The following is a 21522-nucleotide window of genomic DNA, read 5'->3' as shown; positions in this document are numbered from 1 at the left end:
GCTAAATACGGGATCGTCGCATCGAACTGTAGCAGACGACGCAAGCATCATGGCCGCCAGGTAAACCGCTACCGACGAGAGCGCCTTTTATGATGATTCAGACACCAATTTTTAAGAAATTAAACAAAGTGATATTTATCTACGGTTATTTATAGTTAATAAAAATAAATACCCACGTTATTTGGACGTATTTCGGGCAAGAGGGTTGCAATAGATGGCGCCTAAGCAGCTGGAGGAAGTAGCAGACGCGCCGAGTGGTGGCTAGCCAGCCAGCCTGTTGCCTTCAGCATTTAACAGCCTCTCTCATTCGGTCAAAGATGCATTTTATCCTTCTTTCCTGAGTCTTTGCTTTGTGTATCACATCAGGTCCCACGGCTCGGCTTGCGATGTCAGACAAAACTGAGTTGCGCTCTCCAAACTTCTTGCTCAAGTCTTTCTTTGCTGGTGGTAAGTATTCTATTAAGTTTCGTAAGACGTGTGACAAGCGTGCTGCATCCTGCATGTTTTACGCCGGCGGCCTCGAACTTCAAGTTCACGGCCTTACCCGAAAAGTAACATTGACCCCGTTCGGTGAGCCGAAATTCCTGCAGGCGCTCAGTGGGCCAGGCAGCTAGAATGCGTGCTAGAACCGCGTGCCTTTTGTGGAGAATACAGAGGAGCTCGTTTCCTTTTGACCGCGCGTTCGTTGAACTGCCGGCTAAGTTGTGTCAGCGTGCCAGTGGGCTTCAGTTCCTCCTTGAATTTTGTGCCACAGACAAGTGAAAACATTGCGATTATTATTGCTACGAGACGCGAACAGGCAGCTGAAAACAATATTCCGAGAACTCTGTGTTTTCGAGAACTCAGCTGGTCAACGCGCGCACCCATTTTTACGGATGACACAAATAAACTGTACATGTCATTGACCTTAAGGCACAGTCGATAATTTGGGCATATGTAAGCGCGCGCGACCTGATAGATCCCCCCCCCCACTTTTTTTTTGTTTTTTTTTTGTCAGACGTACTTCGTTGAAAGTTGCTGCGCGTCATTTTAGCGCACGAGCAGCGTTAAACAAGTCCGCCGAAGAATTGTAGCTTTCGCGCTCGTGCGTGCCCCACTGCATAAGGAAGCAGCATATAAATGGAGGCAGATGTTCAGGCTGTCAGGCTGTCTGCGTAAATGAGGTTTATATGTAGCTGTGCAAAGAAAAATGGTGCTTCCGTAGTAAACATGCATCCAGTCATGCGCGGCGATTGTCGTGAAAGTCTGATGAAAATTACATTCCTCATAGCTGTGACAAATTGCATGCGAGGCATGTACCACCATACTACCTTTGAGGATGTGCGTCACACCTAGTGATGGATGTAATTGAAAGCACTTCAGCCGATCAGTGTGACAAGATAATACGCTTATAAATAGGTTTATTGCTGAGGGCTTAGTTGTCACGTATAACACTTAAACAGTCATAGTCCCGTAAGAACAACACAAAGCATAATTCATCAACTAATTTGAGGCTACCCTAGCCCTACAAATTTTTCTGCAGTTCTATATTCGCTGCCCACATTCTTCATGGAAGTGACATAAGGCAACACGTCCAAAAGTGATCAAATGCTTCTGGCTACCCTACCATTCACTACACTTCTGACAGCTACAAATACAATCTGCTATTTTAATAGCATCAAACAGTCTGCAATGCAGTGTGCACGCAGCACCTCTGCCAGCTTGTGAAAAGACAAGGCTGTTTGCGTCTGCAGCTACACAAAAAGATGCAACTGTGTCATATTATGAAGGTCAAATCAAATGAAACTGACAAATGCAGAGATTGTTGCCTCTTTTCAGTGTTTTCTTCTTGTCTGGTTTTTCATAGAACCTTCATCATCTATCAGAATAAAAGTATATCTCTCCCTTTAAGGGAGACAAAAAGCAGCTGGCCTGTGTTTCAAGCATTTATACAGAGAAATAATGAAAGACTTTAGACTGTCTAGTATGCAACTAGCCTGCCAGCAGTCTTCACATTCTGATACAATGTAAAGTGGCACCAATGTAAAAGAAGGGAGGGGGAAAAAAAGGCAACAGGACGGAGTGGTATGTGTATGTGTCTCGTAGCCTTTTTTTTTAATGTGTAGCATTATTATTCTTTGCATCAATGTTTATCATCTCTTGATCGATCGCGGTCACATTTTCAGTGAAGGTGAAAATGATAGAGGTCCATATAGTTAGCTTTAGGTGCATGTTAAAGAACCCCAGGTGGTCATAATTCCTGGAGCCCTCCACTACAGTGTGCCTCATAATTATATTGTGGTTTTGCCACGTAAAACCCCAGAAATGATTGACATCTCTTCACCAACTATCCCAACACTTCCTGCCCACTTTGTTCATGCCTATACAATACCAATTAAAGAACATGTTTAAATTTGAAGCAGACTTGGGATTAATAGCAAAATATTTTTTTGGACAACCTGGTATAAAACAGCATCTTGGAGTGCTAGGGGAAATGTATTATTGCCTGGGTAAATTGCTGGTTGCCATCGCAACACTCTTCATCACTTAATTATGCTGTCACTTAGTAGGGAGTATATCATACAGTCCCTTATGGTTACTCCTATTGCTCTTAGTGTGTCATGAATAGTCGTTCTGTTTTATCAGACTTGTTTGCATTGTTGCACTTCTTATAATGGCGACGTTGATGTGAACACTGACATCCCATGTTTCTATTTTTTCTCTCTGGTATGTAGTTGATTTCTGAGAAGGGTCAAGGTGGTGCTTAGGTTGTTGGAGATATGGTATTTGCAGTAATGTAAAATGCACAGGTGTATGGATGTGACGTCTAAGGTTAACCATATTCCCCATGCATTGATCATTGCTTATAACTGCATTTAAATTTTTTGGCAATGGCTGGAAAAAAATGGTTACTTTCAGAAAGAAAGGGTGCTAAGGGTCAAGTGCTGTATGCACAAGATATATGTATAAGTACGGGTAGGGGAAAAAAGAACAGCTTTGTCATACCCACAGGGATGCATTAAACTGAACCTATCCTGCTTTTGTTTGCTCCATTTGTGCACTTCTTGGACATTCATTTCCAAAGGCGATGCTAGTGCATTGCATCATGGTATGCAAGTAAAAGTTAGTTGCATGCTATGCATATAAGTAATTCAAGTTAGAAGGGAATTGTGCATGTCTATGGTGGCAATATTTAAAGGCATAGCATTATTCGGTAAGTTGGTCCAAAAAATATCTGTTTGTCCGTCCATGGCCAGAAACTAAGTGTGGGTCGACCCCAAAGATAACGTAACACTAGGTCAGCCAGTGACAGAGGTAAAGCAGGCTTCCCATCTTAGCGGAGCATGGGCCAATTCCAGAGATAGTGAAATACTGGGCCAACCCACGTATATGGCCCACTTTCCTAATAAATGCACAGCTTAAAGCCATTATGTATGTGCTTTACCACAACTGGCAGGTGTGATAATGGCTGCATAATTATGGGTTGTACAGTCTACGCTCGTTATAACGGACCCGCATTCAACGGACTTTCGGATACAACGGACCATTATTCAGCCTAAGTTTGGTCTGTGTATTAAATTAATGGAGCGAAGTTCGGTTTTAACGGACCGCGATACAACGGACTATCGGCTACAGTGGACGAAATTACCGGCACTTTTTGTCGCAATTGGGCGCATAAAGCGGACTTTTGCCATGTTGACGCGGGCTGATAACAGACTTCACCACGCCGCCAGGGGGAGGTTACTCCGTATACCTCCCATAGGACGTCTTAATTCATGACGTCAGCGCTGGCAGCGCCAAACGTCCCTTCAGTTACTATCCTGGCGGCTGGGATTCAGAAGCTCAAACTGCAGAATGGCGGCGCACACGGTATGCGTCGTCATGGCAACACCAGCCGCGCCTCGCACCTCCTCTCCTAGCTCTCTCGCAATCGCCGTGTTTTATTCTTTTTGTTTTGTTTGCGTGCGCGTGCTGCGCAGCTTCCTCCCCCACTTTTTTTTCATGAACCCGCTCGCCCGCCCGCTCGCGCGTGCTGCGCCGGCGTTTTTTTTTTTTGCATCCGCTTGCGCGTGCTGCGCCGCGCGTTCGTTGCGCGTTTGAATGTACGCAATTTGCAATCAAGCATTCTGAACACACTGCAGTCGTGCAGCATGTGCCAGAACGCAAAAGAATGAATTGCACTCACAACACAAAATATCTTTGGTCTCGTTTTATTGTCCTCGTTTCCGAAAATCAACATTTTCATCAAATGTGGTGCGACAGAGGTTCAGGAGATTAACAGAAGTGATGAACAGGAGATTCACATAGACGTGTTCATGACCACTAAACAACACGAAAGGTATCGGCAAAGTTAAGAACTTAAAGAACAGTGGAATAAAAAACAGCATAACATTAGGGCACATAATAAAAAACAATTTTTATACTGACAAAAGTGCAGAAGAGCTTCTGATATATGCGCACGATATTGCACAAAATTATCATAACTAACAAAATTGAACATTCACTGCAATGCAAAAACAATGAAAGCAGTTGAATACCTAAAAATAGAATAATCATGTAAAGATCATTTTAAAGATGTGAAAACGAACTCCACATATACCACAACTAATATTGGCCGCACTTTATTGACTACATTTCCAAAAACGTTGATTTTCATAAAACTAGTGATGATAAACGCGAAGAAAATGAACAGATGATATCGGAGGATTCATGGCATCTCTTCTTGAAATGCGCCGATTCTGCAATTCTTCAGCTTTTCTCTGGGCGCACCAATCAGCTGTGTGGCGTTCCGGAGTACTTTAAAAACGCTTCCGCCCTGAAGAAAAGGGACAAGTTCCAATCAGATAAAGAGCGCCGTCGATTGTTCGTGCCAGAGCAGCACAAGTTTTTATACATTTACCTACAGCCTTAGAAACGCGGTTATAGGCGATGGCGAGTAATTAACCGGAGATAAATGCAAAGCACATATTCAAGCACGCGGTTCTGTGATAGTTGTAAGCCTGTAACTATATAGTTACGTCGCATGGGCTTCATGTACCGCTGCTTGTTCGTATAACGATTTAAACGCAGCATCGTGCCCTTTTCGAATCAGTCATTTTTGAAAACAATAACTGTAGCCCCACTGCAGAGAACAGCTACTCGGTATGGACGTGAATTCAAACTGACACAATGAAAGCCGCAACTCAAAGGGCACGCTCACCTGTTGTTCTTTTGGGGGCCGGCACATATATTCCGGGACTTGTTCTGGAAGTATTCGAGCAACAAAGCACTATGCACAAACATCCCGAGTCGTAAAACATCGCGTCGCACAAGCACACAGCGAGCGCGCACCGTCAAACGGACGAGCGACGACGGCTAACGCGCGCCTTACCAACGCCAGACACGAAACTTTCCAACGGATTTCAAAGTCGGCGCGGCGGCGCCAGCAAGGCGGCGGAAAGCGCGCCTCCCGGAGGAGAGGGAGTTGATCCCGCCAGAGAGGGGGTTGAAGAGAGTTGGGAGAAAAGAGACGGAACGCAGATTTTAACTCTGATCCCACTCCATAGATGGCGGGTCAATTTGCCATACCAGTCACGTGGGTTTCTTTCACTAGCCTGACGCCGCTCTCCGCGAGCTAAAGCCACGGTAATTTTAAATGGCAGCTGGCAACGTTGGTGGCTTCCGGCCAAGCCAAGCCTCCAGCCAAGCCAGTCTGAGAGCACGTTTACGTTGGCGACTATGGTTATGCACGGACGTAGCTAGTTGACGCTATTTTGTCGTTGTGTTCCCGTGCATGACTGTTCTGTCTGTTCGCAAATTTTGAGGTAATGGCCTCCAGAAAGCGGAAGCAAATATCGATGACCGACAAGCTCAAGATAGTAAACGCGGTCGCTCACGGTGAGAAGCAGGCGGACATCGCAGTGTTGAAGTGTTGCAGCTGAGTGAAATGCGGCGCAAAGTGATAACAGCATCGTTAAGGGTGCTCGCCAATCGCTGATCACTAATTTCTTTTCAAAGTAACTGTAAATAAAAAGTTTGTGATTTGTATTAGATGTTCGTCACTCATTGCAGTAACGTTGTTAGACATCGCGACCTATGTTTTGAAAGCAAGACGTTCCGGTGCTCCGAGCAGGTGAGTTCTGCTGTCAAATTAGAATTTTAATGCGAGAGGTGCCTTGGTGCTGCTCAATTGAGAACTCTCAGATGAACTTGGGGCCGTCCGGCGATCCTTGGAACGGAGGGGGAAGGGGGGGGGGGGGGGGGGCTGCGCTCCCGGCAATAGGCGTCCCCACTTCAGCAGATATGCCTTCCCGTCCTCACAAATAAGAATTTATTCGAAGCCGATCAAAAGGAGCGTATGAAAAAGCCTACTAGAAACGTTTTATTATCGGGCTAAGCTTCATTGCTGAGCAGGAGCCACATGGCGTCCCTGCATCTACTGTAACGGCACTGCGCTGCAATTTTGTTAATAACCGTTGCTAGTGATTAAGTCTTTTGTAAACATGCTGGCGAATGCACTCAGCGTTCACCAGCAGAACTAGCCTGCTGCTAATGCACTCAGCGTTCACCAGCAGAACTAGCCTGCTGCTGAGCGAAATCGGAGCGATCGTCACACGGTAACGCAATCCCCCCCGCGAAGTTTGGATATTACGGACTTCGGATAAAACGGACTCATTTTGCCGGATTATGATGGTCCGTTGTAACGAGAGTAGACTGTACTTTAGTACCCCTACACCCATACTGAGTACTCTGAGACCCAACATGTACAGCCACTGCAGTGACACAGTGGTTTCGGTGCTTGGCTGCTGACCCAAAAGACATGGGTTCAGTCCTGGCCGCACCAGTCGCATGAAGGCGAAATGTTAGAGGCCCATGTACTGTGCAATGAGAGTGCACATTCAAAGAAGCCAGGTGGTCAAAATTATCCAGAGCCCTCCATCATGGTCTCTTTGATAGCCCGAGTTGTCAATTTGGGACATTAAGCCCCCATATACCAACCAGCTAGCCTAAACATACAGTAGGCAATACAAGGAAGAAGCATAAGCTGCACACAAGAGGAAACGAATAGACTATCTGTGTGGGGAAAATGTGTAATACAAGACTGTGTGTGCATGTGCGCATGTGTGCATTTATGTGCATGCCCAACTGTCACTTGAACATAAAACACTGTATATCATGGATGATGTTCGTTCAGGGAGGCATCTTTGCTCTGTTTATTAGAATGCATGGGGCGGTGCTAATATATGACAAAACAGGTAATTTCTATATTTATTGCTGCAAACATCCTTAAAGGGACACTAAAGGCAAATATTAAGTCGATGTGGATCGTTGAAATAGTGTTCCAGAAACCTCGTAGTGCTTGTTTCGTGCTGAAGGAATGCATAGTTTGAAAGGAAATTGCGTTTTAGTGGTCTGCATATCGTTAGTGCAATTCAGACCGCTCGCCTCCGAGAGCGGTTGTGTAATGTAGCATTTTCCATGCCTGCCCTTTACTGCCCAACAGCTGGGGCTGCAACACAGTGGAGCACAGCCTGGCAAAAATGGAACTTGCATCATTCTCAAGGGCAGCGCCAATAAGGTCTTTTAACAGCAAAGCTGTTTAAGCTAGCTGTAATTTGTGCGGCCTATCAGAAAACTATCATCATTATGAATGGGCATGTGCCAAAGAAATTGGGCAAATCCCACTACTCGCCACTGGTCCACTAAAAATGAAGAAGGCAACAATTAGCCCAAGAAATGGCAATTATCACGGGTATGTGCAACAGAAAGTGGCCAGATCTCACCATTCACTACTGGTTCACTGAGAGAGAGAGAGAAAGCTATTGAAAGAAAGAAAAATTGAGAGAAATAATGGGAATAAAGACATAAAAAGATAGAAAGACGGAGAAAGATGTGGAAAGAGAAAAAGCGAGACATGGAAGGAGAGAGAAAGAGATAGAAAAAAAAGCAGAGATAAAGAAAAGGAAGAAAGAAGGCCACCCAGCTGTGCTCTTACTTCAGGCTTAACATGACTTGTGTGAAGCTGCCATACTAGGGAAACGGGAAAGGCAAAGGCGGCTGCGAGAAGAGCCCGAAGCGATGGAAGCCCTATGCCAATGAGGACGTGCCCGTAGATCTATGAGAGTTGCGAACACTTGATTCTGGAGCTTGAACATCAGTGTCGTGACTAACCTAGCTAAAGCCCAGCAACAACCTAGAAGCAACCAGATTATACTTCAGAATTGTCCAGTTTCGCTGTTTCAAGCTTGTGCAACTTAGTGCAAGCTTTGCCTAGTTTTTCCATTAATCAAACTGAAACATACAAGTTGCATTTTATTCCGTCTTGTAATGCACTGCAATGCTCTTTTTAATCACGAGTTGTTTAAGCACTAGTTGTTAATTGCACTGAGGACGTTCTACATCATCGGGCTCTTGTTACAGAATATCCCAGTGGTGGCTGAAATCGTGTCCTGCACTTTCTTGACCACTGCAATTTCTCAATTACTAAAGTGCTTCTCTGCATATTATTGATCTTTTAGAAGTCCTCAAGCATTGACCTTTCACTCTGACGTAAAATATTATTTTTGTTCATTAGTGCCCCTATAAAGGTTATTAGCATGCCAATAGGATGAGTGTGTCACAGCAGCTGTTCTGTACTTCTTTGATGATGGCCTATAGAAATAAACTCACTTTTAGGACAGCTTTCACAAAGGAGTAAATTCAGTTAATACCTCTGTAAAGGAAGCCACATTTGTGACTCATTTATCACTGTTCAGGTTCAGAAATGGTATATACAGGGTGTCCCAGCTATCTCGCAGCACGATTTAAAAAAAGAGGAACGGCGTTACGCGAAGCAAACGTACAGCATATTGCTCCTAGTACAGTGGAGTAGCCACTGCTATTTTTTTCGTTAATGAGGTTTAATTAATTAGCCATAACTATATTTGTAACTCGACAGGTACTCACCTAATTGTCAAAATGTCAATGAGGCGTATGTAGGCATGTTCAAAGGACATCTAACTGCGCAATATTTAACAGCGTACTAATTACGTACTCATTTTTTCCGGCTGATAAAGAAAGCCCGCGAATAATGAAAAATAACACGTGACTACGCTCCCACCCGCAAAGGAAACCAGCGCCCTCAAATAAGCTTACTGCAAACAACCGTTTTGCCTGTTGTCCGTTGCGAGAGACAGCGTTCCGCATTTTGGCAAGGGTACAGGTCGGGCGCCAACGATATGCGTGCAATTGTGCTGGGATTCATTCCGTTCGATAGCACGCCGCAATCCATATCTCACGGCCGACTGTTCTCATTGATAACGCGGCAGATGTTCTGATTATGGCCTGACTCTGTAAAACCAAGCGGTGCGTTTCTTAGGCCGGGGAGTGGCAGATAGGGCGATGCGTTTTTTTTCTTTCTGCATTTTTTCTTGATACTGTCTACCTCATAGGGAGCCTGTATGAGGGCGCTGGTTCCCGACGCGCGCAACAGTCTAGTCACGTGTCACTTTTCATATTTCGCGGGCTTTCTTGATCAAGCGGAAAAAATGAGCGCGCGATTAGCACGTTATTGGAAGTAGCGCAGTTAGATGCCATTTGAACATGCCTACATACGCCTCATTGACATTTTGACAATTAGGTGAGTACTTGTCGAGTTACAAATATAATTATGACTAATTAATTAAACCTCATTAACGAAAAAAATAGCAGTGGCTACTCCAGTGTACTAGGAACAATATTCAGTACTTTTGCTTCGCGTAACGCCGTTCCTCTTTTTTTTTAATCGTGCTGCGTGATAGCTGGGACACCCTGTATATTTTATGCTCTTGTATTTACATCAGCTAGGCGCAGAGGCACCTTATCCACCTGTACCTATAATACTGTTTGAAATTAACATCAAATTGCAGAAGATTTATCCTGAATATAAAGTTGTATATCTTCAGAACTCGTAAATTGAAGAAGTGGTTCAATAAAAAAATTTCATGTTCAAGAGCATAAGGGGTCTTTGGGCCAAATGCCTTCGTCTTTTTACAGTGGTGATTGCATAATTTTCTGTTTCTTTTTCATTTCTTTTAGGTGTGGCCGGCATGTGTGCTAAGACAACAGTAGCTCCACTGGATAGAATCAAGATACTTCTTCAGGGTCACCAGTGCCACTACAAGCATTATGGTACACTTAATTTGACTTGTTAAAATAACTTCGTTTGTTGTACCAAAGGAATCTGGCTTATTGTCTGCTTGCTAACACTCTTTCTAAATCAACTGCAGGTGTATTCTCAGGCCTCAAGGGCATAGTGCAGAAAGAGCAGTTTCTTGGCCTGTACAAAGGCAATGGAGCACAGATGGTCCGTATTTTCCCCTATGCTGCCGTACAGTTTCTTTCGTTCGAAGCATACAAACGAGTAAGTTTTTCTCTTGTTTGTTAACAAGCTAATTAATGTATCAGCTGTTTTGTGAGCACTTTAATATTTGAAGTGATAGAAACTACCTCTTAGCTGCTTTTTAAAGTCTTTTGTGCTTATTTCACCAGTGACCCCACCTAAGTACTTATTATGATGTTCACAATCAGAAAAACTTTGCCTACATCAATACAGAGCTCACAGAAGTACCTTTGTGAGAATGGTTTACTAATTTATTTAATTACTCTACTTTGTTTACCTATACAAGTACCTGGAGCACCACAAGAGTATTCTTGCAGGGTGGACTCAGTGAAGAAAAGAAGCATATGCAAAAAAAAAATTAAAACTTGTAGATAATCTTACTGCAAGGCAGAAATACAAGCACCAAAATTTCATTGTGACAACAGGTTCTGATAGGCATGCTCACATTGCAGAAAAATGAAAGGGCTTACAGTAGATTGGAATATAAAAACAATTGAAACTGTGAGCATGTTTTACACTGAACCCTGTACCCTTTGGCAGCCTTCCATTGTGTATAACTATGCAGGAAAAATGAATTGTGGAAAATGTCAGTACGACAGCGCACTTCAATAATTCCAAACTTGTGGTCACAGTGCATACAGATGAAGTAGGGTGGGAAAAATATAAAAGTTCTTGTTTATTCCTCTTTTATATAGTTTAATTTCATAAAGCTGCACTTTTTATAGATATTTTTCTTATTGTTAGAGGCTTTAACCCTTTGCGGTCATTTCTCGGTCCCCTCCCAACAACGCAACACGACCGCAATGGCCCGTGGTTGGGCACTGCTCTCCAAGTTCTTTCGTGGTTGATTCACGCGCGCATTTTCTCATTGTATTATGCGTCATCTTTAAATGCGTAAGTAAACTTCTTTTATGTGAGCTTTGATTTCTTTAGTTTCGGATCGGGAATCGATGGAAGGTGGGTAAATGTTTCCGACCGCAAAGGGTTAATTTTATCATTTAATCTGTAAAATAGAGCTATCTATTAGAAGTGTCACAGGAGAATCTATAAAATTTCTAGCTATATTGTTAAAGTGCCTATATTGTCTTCTACAAACAGCAGTCTCTTATTCCAGATGGTTATCCTTTCTCATAAAAAGGATAATTTAATTCCTAAATCATTGTATGTGACTGCTGCCTCTTTATAATCTTTTGCCTTATTCTTATGCCTTTATGATAATGTCTTATCCTTTTTAGGTTATACGAAACACCTTTGAAAATACTTCACATGCGAGCAAATTTGTGGCAGGCTCGTGTGCAGGTATGTACAGTAATAATGCACCACTAAGCGTATGCATGATAGCAGTTCATTTTTTTTTGTGCTGGTGTGGTTCATTTTAGTTGCACTGGTCAGAATTTTGAAGATGTCAACAAAGAAGTAAGGGTGTTGACCTTGTACTGGGAATGAACTGAGCAAGTTGGTTGCACAAGCAGCTACAGGCTCGCGTATGCCTTCAGCATGGTTGCACATGATTGCATAATGATGCTTGCCATCTGATGTTTTTTCAATAGTATATTTAGCAGTACACAGCAACTTTGCTCGAGAAACTTATGGAATGGTGCCATGAGGTATGAGCAGTCAGTCATATTAGTATGTACAAACAACTGCTACCTATAGAGATGGAAAGGCAGGGTAGTTAACCAGGTTGCACCAGATTTGCTACCCTACACTGGGGTAGGCAGAAAGGGAGGGAAAAAAAGAAAGAACACCTGATACATGCACTCGCACAGCAGCTTTCACTGTGAATACCCAGAAGATCCTTTAGGTGAACTACGGGTAAACAGCGCTACAACGGGACAAAGAAAGAAGGGACAGGACCAAGCTTGTCCCGTTGTAGCGCTGTTTACCCGTAGTTCAGTATGTACCAAGAAGCCCGCATTAGCACTTTGTATCAGTTTATATCCTATAGGTGTTCCGTGTACACTGGCAGCTAAAAATGTGAGGGCCATATTTTTGTGGCTTGATTCCTCTTGCAGTCAAAAGTGTTTCTCAGATAGCAGCACAACAAACAACTTCGTTACTACCTATTTCACATGCTTGCAGCAGCTACTCCAACATGTGCTTGTGTTTGAACCTTTGGTTGAAAGACTTCCCGATGGCATGCACAGGTGTGACTGCTGCAGTGACTACTTACCCACTGGACATGGTCAGGGCAAGACTGGCATTTCAAGTAAATGGCCACCACATCTACAATGGAATTGTTCATGTTGTAACCTCAATTGTCAAGACGGTATGCCATTTTTATTTGTTTATTAGGAATTTGTTCATTTTGTTTGCTTTTGAGCCAGTTTCCCTACAAATTATAAGAACCTGGTCAGCTATATGACAGTTATTATGGCTTCTGGAAGGCAGTATCCACAATGGCTGTATTAAATGCAAGGGCAATTGTATGTGCATGTCTGTAATTTTTTTTTCATATAATGTAAATGTATAGGAGGTTAATATGGCTCCAGCCAAGTTTAAGAGAGCCCGACATTTCGGGACCGATTCGGTCCCTTCCTCAGGGGTGACTGGTTTGGTCACGGAAGCTTCTCCCCGACTTGTTCCACCGTGGCTCCGGATTTCCCTTTCCCTCACGTTTCGGAGGCTGTGAATGTAAACCGAGGGCATTGTTCCCAGGGGCCGGTTCACATTTGCCGGCGTGTTTTCAATGTGCCACGACTCGAGCAAGAGCCTCCTTCCCAGATTCCTTTCTGTTTCCAGAACAGAAGCGCCGTTGAAGTCGATCTTATGGTCGTGCTTTTCGCAGTGCTCTGCAAGAGCGCTGCGTTGCATTTCCATCTTCCTGACGTCGTTCTTATGTTGGCGTAATCTTTCTGGGAAGCATTTGCTCTCACCTATGTAGCTAACAAACCAGTCACCCCTGAGGAAGGGACCGAATCGGTCCCGAAACGTCGGGCTCTCTCTCTTAAACTTGTCTGGAGCCATATTAACCTCCTAAATATTCCACCCAGCCAGACAGATTTCTGTCGAAATGTTTACATTTAAATGTAAATGTAACATGGGCTGTTCCAATATAAACATGTTTGCTAGAGCATACAGGAATAATTATAACCATCATAGGTTTTAGTAATTTAATTCGTAAACTTTTTGAACTAGAAGTGTAAACATCTGCACGAAATTTTAGCTATGCAAAAATTAAGTGCAGAACATCAATTTAAGGTGCAGCACAAAGTCTTTAAGAGGCCAAAAGACAAACGATAAACCACAGCAAGTACACCTTTAACATATTTTTCACCGCTGCAGGGGCATCTGCGCTAGCAGTTTGGTGGTGTATTGCGACACCACGTACATGGGGGTTGGATGCTCCTGTACATGGCCGTGCGTGGCTATGTTGTGTCCCAAGACAAAAGGGACCCTGGGGGTTGTCGATGCAGAGTGCTTGGTCCTTTAAGGCCATTTGGCGGATGCAATATACCCCTTTGCCTCTGCTTCACATAGACTGCACCTGCAGACTGACCCATCCTGGAGAAATTGGCAGTCACGATTTCCTGTCCACCTCTTGACCCTTTATTACAGCAAAAATTGTTATGAGATCACTACAGCAACCGATTTTGGTGGCGTAGTTGTCCACCACAGCCTCTGTTGCCGCCGGGGCCTGTAACTGCTATCGCACACAATGAGAAAAAAATATCCATGATCGGGTGGGATTTGAACGCAGGCCCTTTGGATGGCATTTGAGTATTCTACCACAGAGCTATGCCAATGCTTGAAACACCTTCGCAAAAAGACCCTATGCAGGTGTTATGTTGAGCGAGGAATCTTATTAACAGGTGTAATATGGTGTGGTAGAAGGGTAAAATAACAACCAGGCGGCGTTGCACAATGTGAATTGCTTACGAGTGGGTGATCTACACGGGCCGTGCAACACTTTTCCAAGTAGCCATGGAATGGCTTCACTAAAGGAAGGTATTGCTTCACGAATCGACCACCGCAAAAATTTTTAGAATCCATCCATTACGAGCGGAGTTACAAAGATTTGTTGCACGCTGAAATTGCTTTCTCTGTTCTCTCGTCCCGACGAAAGCGCTGGAAGCTAAGCAGGGAGGGATGGCACAGAGGAAGAAAATACATCACGCGTGCCTCGTGACCTTGAGCACATTTTTTTTCAAACTTGCCGCATACTTTCAGTACGATCACGCACGCGGGCAAGTGGCGGCCTCCCACAGCGGCCACAGTAACTACCGAGCGCGTCATGTTCAAATCAGCCAATGGCGTGGAACTTGAGTCAAAGATGCAGTGATTTTGAGTGAATTGCATTGTTTGTCGAGAGAAAAGGAAGCGATCTTTAGCTGACTTTGAGGATTTATTGTAAATCCCAGGCTGCATGTTGCGCTACAATGTTTGGCTCGTGGGTTCTCGGGAGCCTGGACTACTGATCGGTAGCGTTTTCTGACCATGCTAAAAAAGTGTTGCAGGGCCCCTTTAAAGCTTCTTACCCATTACAAAGAGCTCAACCGTAATTCTTCATTGTCGTCAGCCACAGCATCAACAAAGTGCACATAATGCCTAGCGGAGGCACAGTGGGTACCTTGCTGCTCCGCAGAATGTTGAATAATGGCATAGTGGGTAGTACCTGTACTTCACAAAATTAATGATTTATGGTGTAGTGGGTATCTGGCAACTGTACTTGCAGTAGTCTCCCCAAGAGCGTTTACAAGTGGCTCCAGAAAGGCTGCTGCTCCAGCTATCGCTGTGACTGTGCTGCATGTTCTATGCAGGCCTGGAGTTTTTTTTTTCCTCTCATACTTGCCTGTCTCCTTCTCTCTCATTTTTAAGTTTTTATAGACTAGGGTTGAATTTCCTAGCAACTTGTGTGAATTGGTCAACCTTGGCTACAGCATATCTGTTTATATAAGTTGCATAAAGTTAGTGTCTACTGGGCATGTTTGGCCACATACCAGTTGGCTCAAATGATCTTCTGAGCATGGAGAGCGTGAATCGCCCCAAACATGTGATGCAAAAAAGCACTAGCGTACAACCGAAATGCAGTGGCAGAGCCAGCATCGCCATTGGTGGAATCGTACAAGAACAAGAATTTCGGAATGCTTTGCATCTTGTTATAAATTTTATTCTTGTATTTATTGTCACACACAGAACTACATTAGCTACACGTCTTGAAAACTGTGTGATCACCTCCATGATCACATCAATAGCAATCATGGTTTAGTTCACAGCAGTTTTGTATTAACTCTGCACAGTGTGCATACATTGTTGCAACATGGCGGAAAGTCGTCAAGGATGAAAAGCAGTTTTGTGATGGCTAAGCTTTCGTGGTTAGGTGGTCCAATGAATGTGAGTGAATTTTTAAAGGAGGGAGGGAGGGGGGGATGTACTTGCTGTGTAATTGGGGACAATTCGTAGGAAAATGTAGAATGGGGTGCTTGCATGGGGCACTTGCTTGAGGTTTTAGTTTTTTTATTGAGCTGCCCAGATGAAAATGTTTAACTGTTATGAATTATTGTCCCATTGACATTAATAGCCAGTTAGAAGTTCAATTGTGCCAAAAAAAATAAATAAAGCAGCCATTGCAAACAGTTCATTGAGTTAACTGGTCTGTACATTCACCTGGCTTTGCTAGCTAATAAAGTTACAACTGGACGTCAGGCGAGTTGGCAATTATTCATTGTTACTGGAGCTTTTAAAAGCAGAAAACTGCGCCAAATGACAGCACCAAAGAAGAGATGGCGTCATGGTTTATGTCCTTTCTTTCGCCTCGTCGCTTAGCGCTGTTTTCTGCTCTTAAAGAGATAGCCATAACCGAATGTGTCCAAATGTGCACCCAACTGCAATGCACACAGGAGCAAAGGACATGGGAAAGAGTGGAAGAGTTGGCACCTGTTTCTTGACAATGCCTATGTCCTTCATCTTTTGTGCATGCTACAGTTTAAAGGGGTCATGAACCACTTTTCCAAGTAATGATCTAATGGCCTCAGTATCGGAGTGTACTGCCTCCCGAATCGATTGCCGCAAAAATTTCTCGAATCCGTCAAGAATCAGCGGAGTTACGGGGGTTTGGCGCACGCTCCCAGCGCTTTCTCTCTTTTCTCGTGCCGACGAGCGCACTGGAAGCTAGACAGGGAGGGATGGCATGGGGGAAAGAAGTTACGCCAGCGCGCGTCATGAAACGCGATCGCTCTCCCGCTGTGATTCGCTTGCGCGAGTGCGGCTACCGTGTACTGAGGAGGGCGCCGGCAAGTGACGGCACCCCGCGGCAAGAAGCGCATCTGATCCGAACGCCGCTCTCGATTTACGTCGGCTATCGGCCAATAAGCGTGCTATGTCTCTGCGACGTACAGCGGACAGACGCCCCGCCCACCGACGAGAGTGAGAACCGGCCTCTGTTTGAAAAGAGGGTGCCTGGGGAAACGGCAACTTCGCGCTCCGCTTGTGGCCATTACGCGGCGCGCACGACTGTAATATTTGGCAGAGCAGTTCATAGCCGTGTCAGCTTTCCGCAGGATGTGTTTTTTCAATCAGCCCTAGGGGTGCTTCATGACCCCTTTAACAATGCTAATGAAAATGAACTGAGTGAGGCCAACAAATTTGACTGGTTCATGATAAAATTCCTAGTTTTTCCCCAAAACCAGCTTAGATAGCAGGAAACAACTGGTCTTAACTGGAACATTGCCATAAACTATTTCAGCTTATGTTTTTTCCCTGGTATAAATTGTTCAACCATTATTTGACTGTTACTTGCCTTGGAGAGAACATGAATTAACACTGCTCCAAAGTGGCTTCAGTGGTTTGAAGTCCCACGTGTGACCACAGATTTGAAGAGGTTGACATGTATGAGAAGGCATACTAATTAACATGCACACATGCACACACAGTTAAACCTCGTTATAACGAAAGTGAAGGGGTGCCACGATTTGCTCGTTATAACCAATATTTCATTACAGCCGCAGTGAGAATTTATTGCAAATATGGGGCACTGTACTTGCCCAAAACAAGTAGCGGGCAAAATAGCATCTCGCCATGTGGCGGTACGCAACAAAATAACCGCATTCCGGAGATATAAAGGAAAAGTCACAAACATGCTTTTTCTTGCAATTCATAATACATTACTCCTATTTCAAACAGACTTAGCTGCAAAGAAGTCCGTAATTAGACGTTGATGCATCTTCCTGGTGTGAATGATGGCTTGCTCAGCTGCGGCCGCTACGTTCACGCAATCTTCGCCGCCCTAGTGAACGCCAAAGTAGCAGCGTAGCATGTCCACCGTGCTTGCCTTGGACACCGTCGGCATGTTATTCTTCCTGGGAGTTCGTCAACAGATTCATTATCGCTGATCTCGTCAGGTTCGTTGACAGTGCACACAGTCACTTCAGAGTCCGCACTCACATGGGTGGGAATGGCTTTGCGGGCGCAGCAGCATGCGCATTGCGAGCCATCCAGCTTTGCACACATTGCTTGGGGATGCGTGGCGGGAGTTTTTAACTGCTAAATACAATTGTCTCATCGCACACAGTCTCAAATCCGTGTTGCGCACTGTTGTGGCATTGGCTCAAAATTTTATTTCCTAAAAAAATTTGTTTGTTATATCTTGTAACAGGCAAATTTTACCTCGTTGAAACAATGTTTTGAATAGATTGGTTTCTATGGGGACTTTCAAGGGGAATTACGATTTGCTTGTTATATACATTATTTAATTCTCATTGTATATACAAGCTACACCTTTTGCTCAAGTTTCATTGATTTTGGCCTGCTAGTACATATATTCCAAGCATGCATTCAAGGAATATGATGTAGTGGTGATTTTGTTCTAATAATTTAAATAATAATCTCAGGTGCAGTCTGTGTATGTCGTGTGAAGCAAGCACCTTGCTGCACATGGATGGGCGTTCAACACCCTATAGAGTTAAGGGATAACAATCTTTTGCGGTTTCCAAATGATCATAAAGCACATTTCTAGTGTGCTTTTTCCATGTGGCTATCATTGTAACTGTGCTGAATTAAAAGATCAAATAATGTTAGTTGCTGTTGTTTGCTGCCCTTTCACAATTCAAAAGGTCAATATACGAGGTCTGTTAGAAAAGTATCCGACCTTTGGTGGAAGAAAAAAAAAACTGGCATAATTGGAGCGTTGGAAACCTAATCTAATCCCCCTCAAAGCAGTCCCCTTGGGACTCCACACACTTCTCCCAGCGGTGCTGCCATAGTTGGAAGCATTCTGAGAAGGCCTCTTTCGAAATGGAGTTTAGCTCAGCTGTCGTTGCAGCCATGATGTCCTCCCTTGTCTGAAATCGCTCTCCTTTCAATGTCCACTTGAGTTTGGGAAACAGCCAGAAGTCGCAGGGGGCCATATCAGGAGAGTAAGGAGCCTGTTGAACTACAGGAGTCTGACTTTTCGCCAAAAAAGTCTGAACCAAGTGTGAGGAATGTGCAGGAGCATTGTCGTGATGGATGCGGCAGTTTCCTGTTGACCACAACTCAGGTCTCTTGTGCCGCACAGCATCACGTAGGCGACGGAGGACATCTCCGTAGTACTCCTTGGTGATTTCTTGACCCTGTGGTGCGTACTCGTGGTGTACCTCACCGCGGGAGTCAAAGAAAGCACTCAGCATCACTTTGACGTTGCTGCGCACTTGGCGGGCCTCCTTTGGTCTTGGTGACGTGGAATGCTTCCACTGTGACGACTGGGATTTGGTTTCAGGGTCGTACCCGTACACCCAAGACTCGTCACCAGTGATAATGGCGTTCATGAAGTTAGGGTCACTGCTTGTGAAATCCAGCATGTCCTGTGAGACTTCAACAGGAAGTTGCTTTTGCTCCACCGTGAGCAGTTTCGGCACGAATTTCGCCGCAACTCTCTTCATGGCAAAATCTTCGGTCATAATGGAATATGCAGAGAAAGTGCTGATGCCCACCTCTTCCGCAATTTCCCAAATAGTCACACGACGGTCCCGCATCACCACAGCGTTCACTTCGGCAATGACCTGGTCATTTCGGCATGTTGATGGCCAACCGGAGCGTGGCTCGCTCTCCACCGATGTGCAGCCGTCTTTAAACCGGTTGTACCACTCCTTAATCTGTGTGCGGCTCATAGCGTCGTCACCGAAAGCAGTCTTGATCTTCCCAATGGTTTCCACTTGGCTGTCGCCCAGTTTCTGGCAAAATTTGATGCAGTAGCGCTGCTCCAGTCGCTCCGTCATTTTCCTTGCAATGAAAAACCGACGAGAGCACTGCGCACGACCTCACTCAAACACTGCATCCCAGCGACTGACGCTATTGGCAGGCGCGAAAAAATTCATGCAAGCGCACGAAGGTTCAAGGTTGGCTGATGCAAGCGTGCTTGCTTCAAATCCACCAGGTGCTCGCAAAAAAAAAATAAGGTCGGATACTTTTCTAACAGACCTCGTAAATGCAGCAAAGAAAAGATGGTTCTATTCTTGTTCCATAACTCTTGTTATTTATGCATTCTCATGACAATAAGAAATTAAGAAGAATGGTTGCATGCATGAAGGTGTTCATTTCAATTATGCTTCCTTACCATGTTGCTGCAATGTTCCTGGTGTATGGTGGCCTGCAGCCCTGCACAGTTACTGTTAGCTGCTTGTGACTGCTTTCAGTACTTAACCCCGTTGTCATCTGCAGTTAGTTACAAAGGTTTCAAGGTCACTTGCCAGAGCATGCAAGCCCTGTACATTGGAGTTACAGTTGCTAGCATTTATGCACAGTAGGATCAAAGCCACATCTTACTGTAAGCAAGTCCTGGTATGCAAAAGAGGAACTTGCGTACTGCTGGATTGTGAACATTTGCCCTTACACTTTTTGCAACAGGCTGCAAATTATGTAATTCTTGGTGTTAATAATAATAACATTCTGTCGGATGGCTAGGAAGAGTAAACTTTAGTTGACAATTTTCATGTGCTGTGTGAAATCCAAGTTTCAGTCCAAAGTAAACTTTTGCAGTGTTACTTTATTGATACAAGACACAACATTTAATGATCAAGTTAGCCTAAAAATAACCTTCTAAAACTTTTCTTGAAAAGTTATGAGCCATTTGCCACAGATGAACAGTCATTTAGATTAAGTCAGAATCACTTTTGACAAATCAAATCACTTTTGACAAAGTTACCTTGGAGAGCCAAAGAACTTTCATATGTACTAATGTAGAAATGATAGGTTACTGACTATTTTTACTTGCCAAACACTTAGTTCATGTCTATAAATGCTGCAGGAAGGTGGCATCAAAGCACTGTACAAGGGTCTTTCTCCAACAGTTCTTGGTATGGTGCCTTATGCAGGTATGTACTCTGTTAATGTCCTTTTGCGGTCATTAATGGAGAAAAGGCTTATTCTGTGCATATTTTCTTCTAAGGCTGCATGGATGTCTGTTACTACACTAGAACCTCCTTGTTAGGTTCTTGTTCATTACATTTTCCTTACTCTTATGCTGTGAAATACTGGTCCCATTTAGTAGTTTTTGTAGGCAAAGTGTATCAGGCTCCAATTTGTTAAGGTTCTGTACGTGGTTGTTACATCCAAAAACTTCAACACTACCACTATAATGTCGTCAGTTGGTGTTGCCTATGTTAACTACCACATGTTGCCACTAAGTATGTTGCATCATATCCAGTACGTGCTACAACACACAACTGCTTTGCCATGCGCTATCACACTGTATCTCATATTGAGTGTGGTAGTAGCAAGTATATGCATTGACAATACCAACAAGTCTGCTGAAGAGGTGCAGGAGCTTGATGGTGCTATTGCATGAATAATGAGCTTCTGTAAAGCTCCACATTTGACACCATGGCTACAAGTGGTGTTGGCTAACACTCCCAGGATTGCACACACAGAAATACCCAAGAAAGTGGATGAAGGAATGATTACCATTGTAGCTCAATTAGCAGAGCACTGCACTTGTAATGCGAAGGTTGTGGGTGTAGTTCTTACCGGTGGCAAGTTGTTTGATTGCACTAGAAAGTATACCCTCCAAGTGCATTTTTGCCATCACAGTCGCTGTAAGGTTCTGTATACGAGGGCGGTCCGATAAGTACTTAGCCTCACCGCGAGAGCGCGAAGTTATCGCATGAGACATATACAGAGGTTGAGTACGCTCTCTTAGAGGGACACATGCAAAGGTCCAGTCGAATAGGGCTCGCGGTTTTGTTTTGGCCGCTTGAGGAAGCAGGTGATTTTCGTGTGTCCGTTAAAAA

General features: G+C 44.1%; 1 protein-coding gene across 1 annotated transcript in view; it reads left to right on the top strand.

Annotated features, from left to right (window-relative positions):
* Window positions 1-215: 215 nt before the first annotated feature.
* LOC119400384 (graves disease carrier protein) overlaps window positions 216-21522 on the top strand; it is a 40143-nt gene continuing 18836 nt past the window's right edge. The window contains exons 1-6 of the mRNA XM_037667408.2: window positions 216-447; window positions 10015-10107; window positions 10206-10339; window positions 11554-11617; window positions 12466-12587; window positions 20541-20607. Of these exons, the coding sequence (XP_037523336.1) occupies window positions 387-447; window positions 10015-10107; window positions 10206-10339; window positions 11554-11617; window positions 12466-12587; window positions 20541-20607 (541 nt within the window). The 5' untranslated portion in view covers window positions 216-386. The remainder of the gene's footprint in view (window positions 448-10014; window positions 10108-10205; window positions 10340-11553; window positions 11618-12465; window positions 12588-20540; window positions 20608-21522) is intronic.

Source organism: Rhipicephalus sanguineus, chromosome 1 (genome assembly GCF_013339695.2).
Source record: "Rhipicephalus sanguineus isolate Rsan-2018 chromosome 1, BIME_Rsan_1.4, whole genome shotgun sequence".
In the NCBI taxonomy this organism is placed as follows: Eukaryota; Metazoa; Arthropoda; class Arachnida; order Ixodida; family Ixodidae; genus Rhipicephalus; species Rhipicephalus sanguineus.
This window is presented reverse-complemented; position numbering and strand designations above follow the sequence as displayed.